At 46.3% G+C, this 19245-nt stretch overlaps 1 protein-coding gene across 1 annotated transcript in view; it reads left to right on the top strand.

The window, feature by feature from the left end:
* The window catches only part of ACSF3 (acyl-CoA synthetase family member 3), a gene marked incomplete in the record, with an annotated part of 120730 nt that overhangs the window by 53062 nt on the left and 48423 nt on the right, over positions 1–19245 (top strand). Inside the window, 1 exon segment of the mRNA XM_034788369.1 lies at positions 13873–13999. Coding sequence (XP_034644260.1) covers positions 13873–13999 — 127 coding nt within the window.

The following is a 19245-nucleotide window of genomic DNA, read 5'->3' as shown; positions in this document are numbered from 1 at the left end:
AGATCAATAATCTACTTAGCTGAAATTTTGCTGCATCTCTTTGTTCCTTCTTTTTTTTCCCTTTCCCTTCATTAGAGTGTTGGATTCCATTCGTACATGTGGCTCCATCAGTAGGATTTCTTTTTAACCCCAGTGATTATCTCTAGTCATCTCTGCTCTGAGCAGGAAGAGTCTGAGAAGAGCAGTTCTGGGTTGGGTTTGTTGCTGGTTGACTCTTCGTATCACTTCCTGCCAATGCCGGCTGTTTATCGATGCACGCCACCTAGATTTCCCTCTCGGAATCAACTCCATGGCTCTTGGTTTCTTCGTCGCTGTTGGCCCCGGGCTGTTCACACAGTGCTCCCAGAATATTGCTGGAGAGCCAAGGCCCCGCATTACATCTCTTTCCTGGGCATGGTGGTGAAGAGTTAAGTGGTACCTCGTATGGCAAAGGCCAAAAGAACAGGTTTTGCTTTGATAGTTTTCATTTCTCCCCATAGTAAATTCTCAGCAAATGTGGCTTAGCTCATTAACCTGGCAACCCCAGTGAACAAGTCACCGAAACCCCTCTGAAGTGCTGGGGTGTGATGGGATTGCAAAGTTAAGAGATTTCCTGCAGGCGTACTCTGAGAGGAACCTAGGTGCTTCAAGCAGTGCTGGTTGAGTAGGTGGCGCTTGCCCTCTGAGGCAACAGGTGCTGGGGGTGCAGTGTGAAACAAGCAAAGAAGGTCCTGACTCCTTTTAGTATTTAAGCACCCTGAGGCACTTCTGTGAACAGGTGTATAAACCCAGGTGTCATGGCTAAGTCTGTCTCCCTGAATGTCTTCTGCACTTCTGATTTGACCTTGTATTCTTCGCTTCATCTTCTAAGCAGTTGTGTAGCATTGCTAAATGTTGTTAAACCGCTGAGAAGTGGCTTCATTTCAGTGTTGGTAAAGCGATCCCTAGACATCCCTCACTAGGAGCTGCGAGGGTTCGTGTTTCTTTGAGATCTTCGGAGGAGAGTTGTAGGGCTTAGAGGTGCAGAATTGCCAGTTCTGATTATTAGAATGGATCGGTTTCTGGTCTTTTGTGACAGCAACCTGTTGCTGCTATAGACGAGCTAGGCCATCACCGCCATCGTGGCCATGGCCACTTGTACAAGAAGCAGTCACTGAATGATTATCTGCCCAAGGCAGCTGCCCGTTATGCCTGTGGGGTTGAGCCAGGCCTGGGTTAGACGTATGTGCAGTGCTAATTCAGTGCTGAGCGTAACCAGAGAGGTGAAGAGGACGACTATCCTGGCCTTCTAACCCCCCACTAACGCTTCCTCTTTAGACTTGGGTGCTTCCTTCCTACTTTTCTTTGGTCCTGCACCTGTGACCTTTGCTCACACGAGGGCTTTGGCTTCCCCTGTGGCGTGGGCACTGCATGCAGGAAAGGGTTACTTTTCCCCACCATGGAGTATTTCAGTTTGTTTTGTTCCGTGCAATGCATATTTCATATGCTGTAGCTTCCCAGCTGGCACAAGCCTCTAAACTCTGTAAGCGTAACGGGTATTGTCTCTCTCTCTTTTTATTTATTTATTTGGGGGCGGGGGGGCGAGGGGAGGGTTTTTTTTTTTTCTTCCAAATTGCTCACTTACACGAGAGCCAACCCCCAGTCCCTGACAACAGGGGTCTATCAATAGCTAAATGGCTTCCCAGCTGTATATAATGTTACACTCTAACCAGGGCTTTTATGGCAAGTAATTTTCTTATGATGAGGCTGCAAAGAGAGCTACGCGGGACGTATGGGTCGCGAGGCGCTGGCAGCCGGAGGACGCTGCAGCAGTGGGGCTTTGCTTCTCCCTTTTTTCAAGATTGTAATTATCTCGTTGCTTATCCATATGCAAGCTGTCGTTCTGGATGGGACCCGCGCTGCTCTGGTCATTCCTCCCCACACAGCCGCCAGCGTCTCCTGGCCCCTCCCCCTGGCCCCCCTTCAGGTCTCTGCCATCTGTTAGGAGCATGCTGACTGCTGTCTACACCTATGTATAGGCACAGAAGAGGAGCTGCAGGGTTGTGGGTCGTCGCCAGACACCAGATAACACATCCCACCATCAGGGGCTGCCTCCTCTGCCTTCACTATGTCAGTGTGTACAAGAAGTGTGTCTATTGTTCGTATTGATCTAAAATCTTCACAGAGTCGGGGCGGAGCTGCTTGGTTACCAGGGTATCTGACACCCCCTATGAAGAGCTCACCTGTGACGAGTACAGGCTTCCTTGCAGGGATGCCTTTCAAGGACCCAATCCTGCAAGATACTGAGGGCCTGAGCGCCCTTAATGCCAGTCAAGGTGATGGTGCTCACCACCTTGCAGGACTGAGCCCCAGATGAGAGCATGGTCAGAAAAGTATCTTTGCGTGATTGGTTCCGTCTGTCTCTCCAGGTGTTTACATGGCCCCTGGGAGCGTAATGTCTGGCTCTGCTCTCTTTGTATGGTCAGTCGCATCTCTTGTCTTTTCTGACAACAATAAGTTCTTGCTCCTTCTCTCTCCAGCTAGCCCTGCAGAACCAACCCAGGTCTGGGAGAGGGAGCTGGGGTCGCTAAATTACCTTCTGAATGCAGATTCCAGATTCCTGGTGTTGAGGTGTGTAACGGAAGGGTCTCGGGGAGAGTGTACTGCACTGACCACTAAAAACAACATTTTTACACTTCTAAACTGCACAGCTTTGATCAGGAATCATTGAGCGGCAATCACACCTGGAGCCCCGCAGTGCCATTTGTCCGGTCACTGTACAAAGGGTCTAAAAGGCCACCTGTCCTCTGCAGCATGCCCAGGATGTCTTGGGCTGCGCGCATTCGAGAGGGAAGACAAGCCCTCTGAGATTGCTGATTTCTTTAAGGGGCCTCAGTTTACAAAGCCGTAAACCATATTTCTAAATGAATGTTAAAAATAAAATTGGCTGTTTATACTTTAAGACAGAGGGGAGTTGCCATCCTATCTGGGGAGCAGATATTGTCAGGCCATATATTTTACTATCCTGAAAGCTGGCCAGTTTGTTCTCCTTTCTAGCTGCCCTGGGACACATTTTCGACATATGTGCAGTGCTTTTCTTTTATTAAACATTGCACTTACTGTGAATGAGGGAAATGTATTTTTCCTTCTCTCGGGAGTTCCGTGTTACGGATAGAAGGGGAGGCCAAACTTTTCCATATGGGGATGCGTTATAGTTTGGAGGGGACAGCCATTTTCTGTATGTTTTAGCAGAGGGCACCAGTCTGTTCCTGGAAGCATGTGGGTGAAAGGGGGGAGCAGTCTTCTCCTGCTGTGTAGATGGACACGTCATGCTGCAGGTTGAAAGCAGAAGCCTCTTCCTCTGAAGGAGTGATTTTGTGAGTGGGTGGAAAGAATAGAAGTCTCTTTCTGGGGAAGGTGGTCATGTGATGATGGCAGCTTGCAGGGCTCGTTTAGAATGAAAAGGAGACTATACATGATCTCCATGAGAGGAGATCCTGCATTCGTCTGCTCAGCTGCAACTGGGTAGAGTTGCAAAGCTCCCAGTAGCAGCTCTATTAAGATGCAGTAGTTTTGGACGCTTGCAAGCACCTGTGTGGCTAGTGCTCTTTGAGGTAATGTTTTGTAACTGAAATACCTTCCCAGCCTGACACTTGCATGATATTTCTGATTACGAAAGCCAGTGGGAGCTGCAAACCCATCACTGTTGGAAAATCTTTAGGCATTTTTAAAGAATATTGTTTGCTGGGCGTCGTTTGTGATGTGTTGCATGTGGCTGTTGCATTAGGCCAGACGTCCCCTCTGCTATTGGGGTGCAACAGACAGCCTGGGAGTCAGCTAGAGAGGGAGCTAGTCCCCGGCTCACTGGTTGGTGGAGCAAGAGAACGAAGTGTGGTTATGGGACGGGAGTTGGAAGTCTGGAAAGAGGGAGGAAATGTGTAAGAAACTCCACTTACTGTAGTTGTCCTTTATTCTGTTAAGGAGGATTGACCTGTAGAACATGGGCCATGGCTCAGATTATTCACTGTATCCCTGAAATTCCCCTGCTAGCACAATCCGCATTGTGCAGCGTGAGGAAATCCCAGAGCGCATTGGTCCTTGCTGGTGTTATGGGGCCACGGAGCTTTTAATGCATCTCTCCAATGATTCCCAGCCATTTTTCAGACCCTGCAGGGTCCCCTTGTGCTACAACATAAACATTATGTGTCTGAGAGAGAACTTGTTTTTCATCGTTGCTGGTGACTGGTCTCTAGACACAGACCTTAAGAACAGGATTTTCAGTGTAGATACAGAATTTCTTGCACAACTTCTATACTTGGCATTTTGCAATGATATTGATGGCCCGTGTGACACCAGCTTTTAGTTGAGACTTCAGGTGGAACTCTATGGTGCGGCAGAGCATACATGCCAAACCCAAGAGAGCCCTGTAACCCCTCTGCACCCCCTTTCCAGTTGGCAGGAAGAGGTTCCTGGGTCACAGATTGATCCTTGCCTGGAGTTAGGGGGTAATGCTCCAGGCCACTGGGGGTTTAATGCAGCTCTCAAACAATTCTCATCCCTTGTGATCTGAGACCCATTCAGAAAAATCAGACTGCGGATTTGCTTGTTTCAAGTTTCTCTCATCAGTGTTGTGAGTGAATTTAGTGTGAGTGAAAGGGAGGGGCTGCTAGCACTGGCTTGAGCCAGGCATGTTGTGGGTAGGCAGACAGTTAGTGCAAGAAGAAGTAACTTGAAGTGCCTGCATTTAACTTACTGTGAGCAAGGCAGGAGAAGGTGAGTCCTTGGGATGGATTTGAGTGAGGACCAGGTGGTGACTTGGTGAACTGGGCATTCTGGTTGGTAGACAAGGAAAAAATCCTCAAGAATGGGGAAGGGAGCTGAGCGGGCATTGAGGCTGGGGTCACTGGCAGAATGGGGTTGGGAAGTGGGTGGAACATGACCTGAGCTGTGTATTCTTGAAGGTGGGCTGGAATGAGACTTGTCAAGCTCACTCATGCTTGTGACATAGCTCAGATTGTAAAGGTCGGTTTACACATTGACCTGCGGGGCCACCACCTGCAGCATATCCTTTCTGTCCACCTCAACTTCTCAGTAAGGCTTCTGAAAAGCAAACAGTGGCAGGATGTTAATTGATTCTCTGCCTGGTTCTCAGAGAGACTGGCTGCCTGCCCCCAGTGCGGAATCAAAACAGGCATTGCAAGTGCACCTCAGAAATCTCTCTCTAATGAACGGCGCACGGGAAGTGGGAAGATGTGCTGACATCTCGCCTCATTTATTATTTTCTGAAGACTGCGAACAAGAAAGACGGCACGATGGAGCGTGGAGCTGTTGGCATTTCTGGAATAACGTTACACTTCTCATTTATGGTGTTAATGTAGATCAAGAAGTTTTTTGTCCATAACATAATTGCAAAGATGATTGACCTTTCTCAGTCTTGGTTGTGTGGTCTTGCAAGATCATCTGGCGTGAATCAATGCAGTAACTTTTAAAGATCAGCATCACTGGAAAACGTTTTGTGTTTCAAACATAGTGCAATTGCTGTAAGTGCAGGGTTTGTTTTTAAGTGAAAACGCTGCGAGTCAGTCTTGCTTTTGCCCCTTTGCTTTTAAATTTATAACCTTCCAAAATGAAAAGTAAATTGATTGTGTTATTCCCAGTCCTTTATGAAGAGTTAACATGGCAAAAACAGATTTGTAGATTAGTCTGGGTTTGGGGGGAGGTTGCCCTATGTTCTCTCCCTACGGAGCAGAAATCTGCCTTTCTCCAGCAAGAAGAAAATTGTACTGTGTCTAAATTGCCTCCTGCTTGCCTTCTGCAGGATGCTGCAGGACTCAGTGCTCACAAAAAAGATAATGATTGCACAAAAACATGGAACTTAATGGGGAATGTTTAATTATGAATGTATCTGTGTGAAACCCTGATTGCCTAGAAGACTGGTAATATGCTAGCGAACCTTTTACCACTAGGACATCAGCTGAAATCTGGCCCAGGTAGATAGGGATTAAAAGGTGCTGTCTGATAGCTGGTTTCTGCAAATGAGTTAATGGTCTCAGACCACTTTGTAGAGGGCAGGAGCCTGCATCCCAAAACCACAGCCACAGCTGGCATCCTTGGCGAGAGGCTGGTGATGGCATGAGCCATGCACTCCGTCCTCCCTTTCTACAGATGGCACTTTCAGGCAGAGCTCACCGGTCCAGCCTGCCCCTTTCACAGGGGGAGGTTGGCTTTCCACTCCTTCGGCCCTCTAGTAGATGCTGGGAATGAAGACCCATCGAGCTGGCTATCTGTGCGAAGGGAAATGGGAGGCTAGTACCTCCTTGGTCTGGGCTTACGTTGGGTTGTCTGTATAGCTAGGCCTGGGAGGGGTTATTAGCTGGTGGCTAGGGGTTACAGTAAGGGATTCATGTATTAGTAGCACACTGGTCTGCAGTCACTCTTGACTTTGGGAATCTTCAGATTAGTTAATGCCCTTTCGAGGAGTTGGAGAATGTCTCCAGAGGGGCCGAATGCACGGAAGCTCTTCGGAAAGGATTGAGGTGTGGAGCAACGTGGTAAACGAGGCTTTGCATAAACTCTGCCTGCTCTCCTGCCCAGCTTGAGAGCTTGGTGGTGCATGTGGCAAGAGGAGGTGGGTGACAGGGAGAAAGTCATTGAAATAAAATGTTGAGCTCTAAAACTAGGCCTTATGGGCAAACATTGCTCTGCAGGTGTAGAAATCGAGCTGAGCGTGCAGAGCGGCCACTGAACTAGAAGCAACCATTGGCTAGTGAGCTCCCAGTACTGAAGACTTCTTATAGCTCCTCTGGGTGGTATTAGGGGCCAAATGCAACTCTTTTCTGCAGTGGCATATGGTTAATTAGTTTTCTGTGTGATACAGTGCATAGAGACAGCTCTGTGGCCAGTATTGTACAGCCATACCATGTACAGTAGGTACAAAGGGTCTGAGCTACATTTTTTGCTCTGTTATAAATAGTTTTTTTTCCCCGTGGTCTAATGTTTTAAAAAAAGAATAAGTTGTGAGAGTGTTAGTAAAATAACTATAGCACGTGTCCTAATTTTTGTCTCTCTATTAGACACTTTAAAAAAGGCAGGATTGCTTAATGATTACTTGGTTCAAAATAACTTACTTACAAATGTAATGTGAGGAAACACCTCAAGCCTGGTTAGCCAGCACTGTACAATACTGATTGTGGAAGTGAGACTATGTTGTGAAGAATCATTTTTTTCAAATTTTAAATTATCTTGCTGCTTTTTTTCATGTTGTGTCAGTGATTGTGGAGGGCACAGCTGGTGCATTTATGACATATGTCCCACTAGAAAACATCGGCATTATCACTGTCTTCAGTTACTGTGTGCTGAGATGATGTTGCCTTCTGTGCACAATGCCTGAGTTTGAATCTCTGCAGGTCCTAATTAGCATAGGCAGATTCTCCTGTAACTCAGGTTTCTCTTCAAGGTCACTATTTGGTAGCACTCTGTGTTGCGTGACTCTCATCACACTGTAATTATAGAGGAACTCTTCTATAATTACTTCTTATCTAGTGAAAGACTCAATTTCCAGTGAAAGAAAAGGAAAGTCCAGAACTGATTCAGGGCAGTGCTGGTTACAGTGATTTTTTTCCTGTGGATGGGGAATTCTCTTGCCTATGTAAGATGTTCCCACTGTGCTCTGTTATTAATGAGAAGCATCAGCTTGAATACTGACCCATCCTGCCTTCACTAAAATCCATGTCCATGAGTGAAACATGTTTATATTGTGTTTGAGGCCTGAATATTTTAAGATCAGTGAGCTAGGCCAGGAAACAAGGAGGAGTAGGATGCTGACCATCTCACTTACAAAAGACTGTGTTGCTATAAGGAATTTTCGAGGGACCTGCAGCTACAGCCCAGACCACACTTACCCAGAGCTCGTCTCACAAACATACACAACAACTGACGTGCGACTGAATCCGGGAAGTGCTGAGCTGGAGGTGCAGGGTGATGGATGAGGAAACCAAGGGGTTGGTGCTGAGAGGTAGAGTCCAGGGCGAGGGGCGGTATGTATGGAGGGACATGGAGAGGAGGATAGGAAACCAGGGTGACGAAGTGGGAGGAGGAGATGGGGGTGCACACGGAGTTGTGCTCAGTGGTTTTGGTTTGAGGGCTGCAGCAGAGGCAGGAGGAGGGAGTGCACTGTAGAGTGTGAAGGCACTGGGCACATAGAGAAGAAGCAGGTGGTGTGGAAAAGAGGCAAGGGAGAAAGGACAGAAGACTAGGGGGCACCAAGAAGGACAGGGAAGGCAGATTCTTTATCCATGTGAAATGCCTAAAATGTTCTAGAGGTGAAGTGCTTCAAGCTTTGGAAGTAGAAAAAAGCTTTCTTCTCACCCCTCCCATCCCCCTCCACTGCTCACCCCTTCTCCTGTCCCCCCACCCAGGTGTAACACACCCATATCTACCGTCTACGGACATCATAAAGGCTTCCGGAGGGGATTGCTGCTGACACAGGCCTCACAAGATGTCTTGGAGCTGGCCTTTCCCTGTGAGAAGATTTTACAAGGCCTATCAAACAAGATCGCCCCACCTGCAGCCTATGGACTGTGGGCCGTATGCAACCGGCACTTGATTGGGAAAAGGGTGCCTTTAGACCCTTGGTGAGGGGTGGCTGGCGGGCATTAGCGGGACTCCACTGAAACACACGTTCAACTTTCGTGCTTTGTGCGAAAAGCTTGTGCAATGCCCCTTTGCTCCATAGTGCAAGGCTACCTCTGATGAAAGGTCTAACTCCATTAACGTCCATTATAAACTCCTCTCCGGTGATTCCCTACAGAGAGGGGCAGCGTGCATCAGGAAACAAATGGCCACTTTGAGCAAATCAAAGGGCTACTTGCCAAGTGGGAACTCCCACCTATTTACAAGCCACTGTTGCTTCCGGCTAATGAAGAGGTAAAATGGAAGCATTGAAAATACGCATTTTATAATCACCCGGATTTATTCCTTCAGAGGATGTATTACAACCTTTTATTTTCATGTGTGGAAAGTGTAATCTTATCTAGTGCGTCGACAGGTCCAGTTCAATTCACTGAATCCGGTTTACAGTGGAAATCTATCAAACGCCAGCCTTCTAGGGCACGCTGTCTGAATGTTAAAGTTGCTAGAATACAAAGCAGTTGAAACGTGCATTAAAATATGGCACTTGGAGAATAGGATATCTATGCAATTAGCAATCTGATGCTTTCAGCAGCTGCGTGTAACTTAGATCCAGTGTATCAACAAAGGATACCTTTGAGATTTAACGGAGTGAGGAGCTAGCTAGCTAGCTGTATGATGCTGCCGAGAAAGCCCAGAATTTGAAACATGTAGCAGTGTGTTCGGCTTGGTGTGTGCCTATGATTTGGGCCTGTGTCGAAGGTGAGCAGTTGTAACTGATAAGTGCCTTGAACCCTGAATTTTAATTTATGCTGTTTTCCAGCAACAGAGCTGCTGGCACTCAAGTGGTTTGCATCCTCTTTGGACACTGGGGAGCAGTGCCAGTGACATTCTGAGTTCAGCAAGCAAAATCCTATTAAGATAACGTCACGGCCTTTCTGTTTTACTGTTTGCAAGCCAGCCATAACATCATTAAATTACACAACAGGGAGGTGCCTGCTGCCAAGGAGCTCTGCTCTAGATAAGATGTGGGTTGAGCCTCTGCCAAAATTTGAGTTGATATGACAAGAAATTTGGAGCCTGTTCAAGGTTTGATTCATGCAAAGAGGAGCAGCGTGCAGGTAAATACTACGCTGGATTGTTCACCCATGCAGCTAAAGATATATGCCCTCCCTTCCTTTTGGGACGTGGCAGGTGTTCTGCAAAGACCTTTTATAAGGACAGGTAAAAATGCCCAGGCACATTCCTGCACTGCAATGCAGCACAGCTTATTTGTAGAGTGCTGGACAGGTTGTGTCTAAAGAGGTTGATGGTGCCTGATTTACATCAGTCTTTGTTTCAACATCTAAGAAAAGAAAACATCAAATCAAGTAGGAGCAGCAGAAGAACCAAATGCAGCTACTAGTGAGTTCAAAAGTCATTTTCAGTGACTCCTGTATCCATCTTTCTGGAACTGAGGGGTAACCTTTCAGCTGAAGGACTTGACTTCGGGGGCTCAGACCATTAATTAAATGCATGTATGTGGGGAATAATATATATTCTGTCTTTTAGATTTTTAGCTGAGTTGTAGCTTTGAGTGCTTAGATCCAGTGGAAACTCAGACTGGTTTTATTGGAGCATGTGTATTGAGAAATATTTATTTTTAAAGCCAAAGTGACGCTTCTTTGGCATCATTTGTAGGAAGCTGTGTTATCCAGTGGTTAGAGCCTGGGACTCTACTCTGGGCTGAGTCACCGAATCACTTTGAATAACTTGCTTTGTTGTCTGATGCCACAGCTATACCAGCAGGAAAATGGAGTGAAGAGAGACCTCCTTGTAAAACTGCACATGGCATCTAAGCTGGGCCTTCCTAGGGAAATGAGTTACCAAACATGGTTAAGAAAAGGTCTTTCCGGCGTTTTGCAGTAGAGAACCTTTGTTACCATTTGACAGTATTGTGGAGATGCTAAGCCTGACGTGCTACGTGTTTCACACTTTATTTCATTTCTTTGGACACAATGCCCAGAAAGCCCCAACACCGTTGGAGCCACAGCCATGGATTCACCATAAGGCAGGGCCCTGGGTGTATCAGAGCAGCCCCACCGGCGAGAACTGACTTCAGTATCTTGTCTGTGTTGCAAGAGCTACAGTAACTAAGTGATTTGAAAAACTTCCTTTATGGATATTCATGTTGAGGGTCCTCAGGAGTAGACTGTATATGAGCAGAACCCACAACAACCTCTGTCACTGCACTTTTTGTCTCTTATGCATCTGCATCCTCACAGTTATAAAGCTATATACATTTTAGGGACAGATGAGTTACCATTCTAGCTCAGACTAGTCCAATCTTGTCTGGTGAACTTCCTGTGATTCTTCAGATTCATGGGATCGTCATGTTCCATTCGTCGCTGATGCAGGTTTGCAGAACGCTGAGGTGTCTCTGTAGCCTGGCATTCGACAGAAGCTGAAAGGACACCTGCCACTCTCTAGAATATATCGGGTTTCATTGTCTCATGTCCCTTTTCAAAAAAATGAAAGGTGTTGCCCTGACAGCTCTGCAAAGTGAAGCCTTCTAATTATCCACACAGCAGGCAGCAGTGCAAGCTTCCCCCATGCTACCTTCCCTCATCCAATAATGTGTTTCAGACCTAGCCTGGCGGGACCCCAATGGAGTGTGGCGGAGTAGTTTCCATTCCTGGCCTCTCTAAAAAAAAAAATTGGATACAGAGCACTGCCAGTGGTGATAGAGGTGTTCGTGCTGTGGACACTAAAATCAAACCCATCAGCTCATTCACCGAGCAGCTGTCAGATGGTAATGCCTTTTTGTCTCTGGTAATCCAGGCTAAGGTTGAGTAAGTGACCTAGAGACTGAAGACCCCCTGGCCGGTTACCAGAAAAGCGTAGGTTTTGGTCTTGCTTTATTTTCTCCCAGCGCACAGGTCTGTCAGCAGCTCTGACCCGACGTATTAAACTGTGTATTCTGCGGTATATTTCTCTGGATCTGGCGTTACCTTAATTATACCAGGGTTACCGACTTTTGGAGGACATGGCCAAGCATCCCGTGATAGGTCGAAAGAGAAGCTTCTGCTGCCTTCCCCAGGAGGGCAGGAGTTCACTTTTTTCCCATGCCAGGTGACAAGTTGCTGGAAGTGCCAAGTGGCACAGCTGGCATCTGGTGTCCTCTGCAGCTGTCGTTTCAAAGGCTGAGCCGTCATCCAACCCACAAAATTATCCTGGCTAAGCTGGCCGCTGTCACTGCTAGACACACAGACTGGTCGGCAACAGCTCTCTAAGGGCCAATTCAGGCTATCTTCTCTCGTCATCTTCATTTCACCCCATCAAAGGCTCCGTACGAGACAGGAACTGCCTTGCCAACTCAGAAAGGTCGGGTGTGAGTCTCTGCAGTGCACACCCATGGTGATCTTGGAGACATGGGAAAGGGTGGCTCGAGAGCAGTGCATGACACCTGCCCTGGCAGGAAATGTGACACAAGCCGCAAGAGCCTTTTCTTATTGCCAAGGAACCTCCCTGTCCCCCATCCCCACATTCATACTCAATACACAGCCTTCTCCGCATACCTGGATCAGCTGTGCAGCACACTGATGGGGAGACGCTGTCATGCTCACTTTCGACGGGCTCCTCAAATGATGTCACAGAGACACCATTCACACTGCTGAATGCCCGGGCCGGGCATTTCAGATGCACCATTAGATAAAAGGAAATCTATGAACACAGGTCACAAGAAGTTAGAAGACACAACTGATGTCATGGTGTAGGAGACAGCCCGTGATGCTAGGTGAGAGGCACCACAGGAAAAATGCTTGTCAAGCCAAAGGAGCTTGCTCTCTGCTGGAGAATTGAGGACCAAGCTCAGCTGGCCCAGAGAGATACAGACAGTCTCCTACTACTGAAAGTGCGGTAAGCACTTTTCCTCCTTGGGGTATGGTTAAGGAGAACAAATCTATAATAGGTGTATATGAACCTTTCTTCCAGGAGAGAGGGTTACCTTTAGATTTGGTATTTTGATTTACAAAGTCTGAGAACTGTGAATAACTTTTGCCACCTCCTGAAGTAACTCTTCATCCCTCCTGTATTTATGTTTCCATGTAGCTCTGTATGTCAGAGCAGAACAGGGAATCCATCTTCCAGTCACGTCTCTGAACCTAGAAATCATCACAGTAGTGGAGCAGACAGTTAATCCATGTCAGACGCTGTTTGTTCGGGTTGGAGGATGGGAATGTGGGGCTAGTGGTGAGGAGTTAGGCTCGTAAATTCTTATCCCTTCTCAGACATTTGGCATCTGTGTGATGCAGTCACCTCAGCCGTATTGCTGGGTGAAAAGCAGGGGCCTGAGCTTTCTGAGTAGCAAAAGTAAAACACCTAAGAGGAATCACTTTTTTTAATTCAGTTTATAGCATAATTAACCCATGAAACTGGCTGCTGCAGTATATTATTGAGGCAAATAATTTAACAAGAATAAAAAAATAAAAAAAAGGACCTTAACAGAATAATAATTGCTTTAAACTAGGTGGTCACAGTGGTCCCGTATGGCCCTTGAACCTATGAATCTAGGTATGGTAAAAAATGCAAAGGTCATCAGCCTTTCTGCATCAGAAAGTAAGGTCATCTCCATCAGGAAGTCATTTCCCTGCTGAGATGGTGTTTCACGATTGGCCAGATGCATTAAGGAGGTGTCTCCCTGGTTTTGGAAGAAGCTCCCATTGGCTGCTGTCAGGGTTCAGGTACCAAACTAGCTAGATGAGGGTTTTCAGTATGGCAATTCATGTGTAAACTAGGTATAAACATCAATCCTGTCTGAGCTAGGAGGTGCCTACATAAGCTTAGAACTTTGTCCTCTCTCTGCTCCTCAGGGCGTGGCTATACTCGGGACTTCACAGCGCTGCCGCGGAGTGGCAGTGTAGTCACACCGCCAGCGCTGCAAGAGAGCTCTCGCAGCGCTGTATGTAGTCCACCTCTCCGAGGGGAGTAGCGCGCACGCTCGCCCGCAGCGCTGCAGGCGCTGATTACACTGGCGCTTCACAGCGCTGCACTCGCTGCGCTCAGGGGGGTGTTTTTTCACACCCCTGAGTGCAGCAAGTTGCAGCGCTGTACAGCGCCGGTGTAGCCAAAGCCTCAGTTAAAGCAAGAGATACATCCTGGCTCACAATCAAAGGCAGTTCCAAAGGCACTCCCTGCCTCTCTGAGCCTTGTTGCTTAGGAAGCTGTAGCTTAGGGGTAGAAATCTGAGGTGGCTATCACTATTGACGTAGGAAGATTGGTCACTGCTTTGTTCCCCATTTGCTCTAGGTGACCCCCGGCTTAGATGGCAAAGAAGGTGAGCTCTTCGTTAAGGGGCCTACAGTATTTCGAGAATACTGGAATAGACCTGAAGAAACAAAAGAAGCTTTCACACCCGATGGCTGGTTCAAAACAGGTACTGTGCTGGTCCCACTGGGGTGTGCATGAACAGCAGGAGGGGAGGGGAAGTCGGTTTGTTCCACAGGGGTCTTCCTGCTGGCTGCTTCGTGGAGCAGTACCAACATCGGTGTCAGTAGGGGGCACCCTGCAGATCTTTCCTCCCTCTCCCATCTGGCTGGAAGCAAGGCACAGCCACAGTGCCCAGCTGTGGGGAGTGGGCATATCACTCCATTTTGAGGTGTGTGGCTGAGTCCTTGGTTGTCTGTGTGTGGGTGGGCTCTCCCTGGTCATGGTAGTTTTCAAAGATAGAAGCTGGTCCAGATAGGTTCTTCAGTTTCATTGTTCCCGTACCTGTCAACACACCCCATCCCTAAGCAACAGAGTTTTAGTCTGTTTGCTTGCAAACCTGAGAAGCTGATAAATATGTATACGTCGCTCGAACTGAAACAGGCCCCCCCACTGTAGTACCTGCACACCTGAAAAACAGTAATTACTTTGCACTGTTCATAGGGGACTGAGAGCCTACTTCCATTGAAAATGGCGGTAAAACTTCCATGGACTTCCAGGTCCTTCATAATTAGAACTTGCTTGGTTTACATAATCAGCAACGGCAAACCTGGCTGAGTATTTAAAACAATGGATTGTAGAATGAAGAGCAAAGAAGATGCAGAAAATGCTGCAATAAGGACTGCAGGACATGGTTCAGGAATTTTTCAGTGAAACTTTTTAAACGCTGGTTCATCAAAACTTCATGGGAAAGGGTCAGGGTCAACAAATTTCTTGACTCAAAAAAAAATTGAAATTGTGAAAACATTTTGGTTTGATGTTTTCAAAACAAATTCCAGTTTTCCAGTTCACAACAATTTTTTATTTGGAAATTTTAGCTAATTATAGAAAAATAATTTGTTCTTAAACTGGTCAAAATTGAAACAAAACATTTTCATTGACCCAAAATGATTTTTTGTTTTTTGTTTTGGATTTTCAACTCATGAAAATTGTTGAGATCTTGACTTTTTTTTCCTGATTTGGGACAGAAAAAAATGTTGAAACCTCAAAAATGTTCATTGGACGGGAAAACTGTTTCACATCCAGCTCTACTATTCATTTTGTTCTGGTTACCATCTGAAGTTACAGTGTCTCCAATACAGTTTGCATGCAGGTCCCATTCCTGCCTTAATGGTATACTATTTCTGAGCAGGCATTTGAGAAAATAGAAACCCCTGCTCTAAAACAGTCTCTGATAGCAGCAATCTGATGAACAAAACCATGTAATCTCTAGATTCAGCCCAAACCAGCACAAGTAGAATTTCAAACACTCAAAACAAGGTCCAACACTCAAAACATGAGGTTGAACACGAGGTTCAACAAGGACAAGTGCAGCGTCCTGCACTTAGGATGGAAGAATCCCATGCACTGCTACAGACTAGGGACCAAGTGGCTAGGCAGCAGTTCTGCAGAAAAGGACCTAGCAGTTACAGGGGGCGAGAAGCTGGATATGAGTCAACAGTGTGCCCTTCTTGCCAAGAAGGCTAACGGCATTTTGGGCTGTATAAGTAGGGGCATTGCCAGCAGATCGAGGGACGTGATCGTTCCCCTCTATTCGACATTGGTGAGGCCTCATCTGGAGTACTGTGTCCAGTTTTGGGCCCCACACTACAAGAAGCATGTGGAAAAATTGGAAAGAGTCCAGCGGAGGGCAACAAAAATGATTAGGGGGCTGGAGCACATGAGTTCTGAGGAGAGGCTGAGGGAACTGGGATTATTTAGGCTGCAGAAGAGAAGAATGAGGGGGGATTTGATAGCAGCCTTCAACTACCTGAAAGGGGGTTCCAAAAAGGATGGATCTAGACTGTTCTCAGTGGTAACAGATGACAGAACAAGGAGTAGTGGGCTCAAATTGCAGTGGGAGAGGTCTAGGTTGGATATTAGGAAAAACTTTTTCACTAGGAGGGTGGTGAAGCACTGGAATGGATTACCTAGGGAGGTGGTGGAATCTCCTGGCTGGGATGATTTAGTTGAGGTTGGTCCTATTTTGAGCAGGGGGTTGGACTAGATGACCCTGAGGTCCCTTCCATCCCTGGTATTCTCTGATTCTATGAAAACACTCATGCCCACTCTCCCAGTCAGGCATTATTTGCCAGAACTGTTGGTGAATAATGTGCAGTAACAAATTCAAGAAAATGAGAAGCTGCTGACAATTCCCGAGCAGAAAAGAAGTGATTTTCCTAAAACAGACTCTGCACAGCAAATGTTCCGAATGTGCACAGGCAAAGCTTGGCACTCCCGCTTAGAGCACTCGTGCCATAGAGCTACTCTCTGAATTGTAGGTACAGTAAGAAAATAGCCTGGTCCCAGAGTGAGTCTCAGAGTGCAACGACACCACAGGACACCTTCTGAAGTGGTGTTCGACATGTTAAACCGGGCAGGTAATATCTCTGTATTGCTCTGTTCCCATTATCTCTATTAGCGGCAATGTGCTGTTTGATTTATGGACTAAAGTCACACAGCATTTTTGTCCTCTCTGTATCCAGCCCAACTGACCATTAATCTTGTGGGTGGCAAACAAGCTAGGGGGGTTTTGGTTTGGGTTTAAATTTCCATCTACCCAAACCCTAACGCACATAGAGCACTGCAAATCCGCAGGTACCAGTTTTATATCCATGGACCGTTTTTGTGGATCGGATGCAGATACAAATTTTGTATCCACCCAGGGCTCTAAATATAACCAGGACTGGCTTTTCCATTTCCCCCCTTGCTGCATGTCAGTTGGGCCATCTCTGGGCTGAGTTTCTGGTGCCCTCTTTGTGGCCCGTTTGTGTATTTTGTGTACCATAAGAAAAGCTTTACTTTTTTAAATGACTGATGGAGCTGCGACACCACAAGTGTCGCCACTGATCTTGGTATCATGCCAGCCGCGGGGTTTCATGACACGGTGTCAGCAGGCGCTGCAAAGTGCAGGGCAATCAGCTTTAGAAAAATTTTTAGTCAACACTCCTGATGAATATTTCAAATGCAAAAGAATAGCATGCATTAATTATTGTAAAGAGATGTCTTTAGGAGAAAATGATTCTGAAATTCAGTTTAATTTCATTGTAATGCGCTGCAAACAGGAAGGGAGTATGTGTGTTTAATTGGCTCTCGGGGGTAAGGCCTGGAAGATGCCATGCCTTTGTCACAGGCCATTAGCGATACAGACTGCATAATGAGAGAGTACAATCAGCTCACAGCTGCCGGCTCCTACGGGGAGAGAATGATATTAAATAGAAATCAGTATAAATTAAACTTAACCCTTTCACTAGCCAAATTAAGCCTATCAGCCAGGAATACTGGGGAAGTGAGAGCAGCAGCAGCAGTGGGTGAGGGATGGGTCGGAGGGGGCCTGGGAGATTTTCCCACTAGCAATCCATCAAGTCTGACTTCATCTTTGATATTTTTGTGGCAATGTTGGGGGCAGGGGGGATTTTGAGATTTTTTTTTTTTTTTTTCTGTTTCCCCAACCCCATCTTTCTTGCATATTTTTCTTCTGACCTTTTCCCTGTCCTTTGCAGATGTCATGCAGGCAGGCTTATTCCAGAGCTAGTATGGCTCAGATAACCAGAGTACTATATCGGCAGTGAAACCATAGCCCCTCCTAAACCATCATGTTTGCTTATTGAAAATGAATATTTATTTTCATTCTGAAAGACTGAGAGCTCCCAATCCTGTAGTGGAACTCTAAGAAGCCATTCAGTAGAGCCAAGGCTTTTGTATGTTGTAGTTAGGTGGCTGTTACCGAGTGCGATTTTAAGAATGAATTGAATGTGTTAACTGGAGTTCATTAACTTTGCAGTAGAGGGCATACCGCTAGAATGCAAATGAGATAAAATATAGCTACAGTACAGTGATCGTTTATAGATAATGCACTAATATTTGTAAGTGTGTATATGTGTGCACGTGGACGCAGCTCTTAAATGAGGGAAGTGACTTTACTTCTGATTCTGCAGGTGCTGAACTGTTTTAACGTCCCTCTAGCACTGGTAAAAGGCCATTTTAGCATCAGCATGCCAAAACCTTAATCTGTGTCACGGGTACCACTACATGCAAATGTCTAGCATGGATAAGGGACCCAGCCTAGTGTGATCGCAGGCTATTGACAAGGTTTTTCAAGCACTCTTCAAGGACATATGGAAGTGTGCGCTCAGCTGGAGTAGAAATGAGATGTGAGGAGAGTAAACTTGGAAACAGTGTGCAGTGCTATCACTAATAACTCCTGAGCTGTAATTTAGCATTCAGCTGATTGTTAATGACAATCCTAGAAACCAGCAGGTCCGCAAATGAAGAATAATTACTGCAAGGGAAAGCACAGAGTGTCACTCTTGCTACACCTTGTGACGGGTCTATCCAAACAAAGGCACATCTTTAACATGTCTCTGTCTACACAATGAGGATGAGAAGAAGGGAGAAACATGCAACTGTCCGTGGCTCTCGTGACACTTAAGAGTGGTAGTAAACAATAAAATAAAAGCTGTGATGATGATAGAACAAGGCAGAGAATGCAAATCCTGGGCTGATCTTCACACATGACAAGTGGCAACTGCAGAGTGTTCAGAGAAGTGTGTCGTGTTTGATACAGTTACCAGATAACAGGCTTTGTGCACTCAGCTCCCATGTATCGCTATGCAAATTCGACCTTAAATCTCTCAAGATGACCAGTCATGTCTCATTGTTCTTGGAGAATCCAGCTGGAGATAGAGAACTCTTGTGATCTAGCCTTCTAACCAATCTTGATTCAAAAAGCATAATGTCCCATATCAAAGGAAGTCAGAACTAACCCCCATTCCCAATAGTTTCATTGTCAGGATGATATGGATGAAACTGAGATGTAGAATTTGCAGAAATACAAACTCCCCTCTAGCCCTGTGCATTGTGTAATCCACCAGAGGGCAAGATTGGGGAAACCAGTTTTGCTGGTTGATGCACATTGGAAGCATTTCTTTATTTTCTAAAGTCCCGAGGGTTGGAATGCCTGCATGCTTGCTCGAGTTCATCACTTCCGGGTTGTGTACCGTATCAATGCTATGATCCTTCCCAAAAAAATCATCAATGAAGGGCAACTGGCAACGATTTCATTCTTTTGTGCCCTCAAAGAAGTGTATACAGTCAGTTCTCCAGCCCATTGTGTTCTTCTTTATGATGGCGCCACCATAAAACATAGGCCCAGAATAAGGAGCTTGGTTGTTCACTGATATCTCTTGTGGTGGTGGTGAAGGCTCTCCTAGACTC

Source organism: Trachemys scripta, chromosome 13, assembly GCF_013100865.1.
Source record: "Trachemys scripta elegans isolate TJP31775 chromosome 13, CAS_Tse_1.0, whole genome shotgun sequence".
NCBI lineage: Eukaryota > Metazoa > Chordata > Testudines > Emydidae > Trachemys > Trachemys scripta.
The sequence above is the reverse complement of the archived record's forward strand: the minus strand, read 5'-3'. Positions and strand labels throughout refer to the sequence as shown.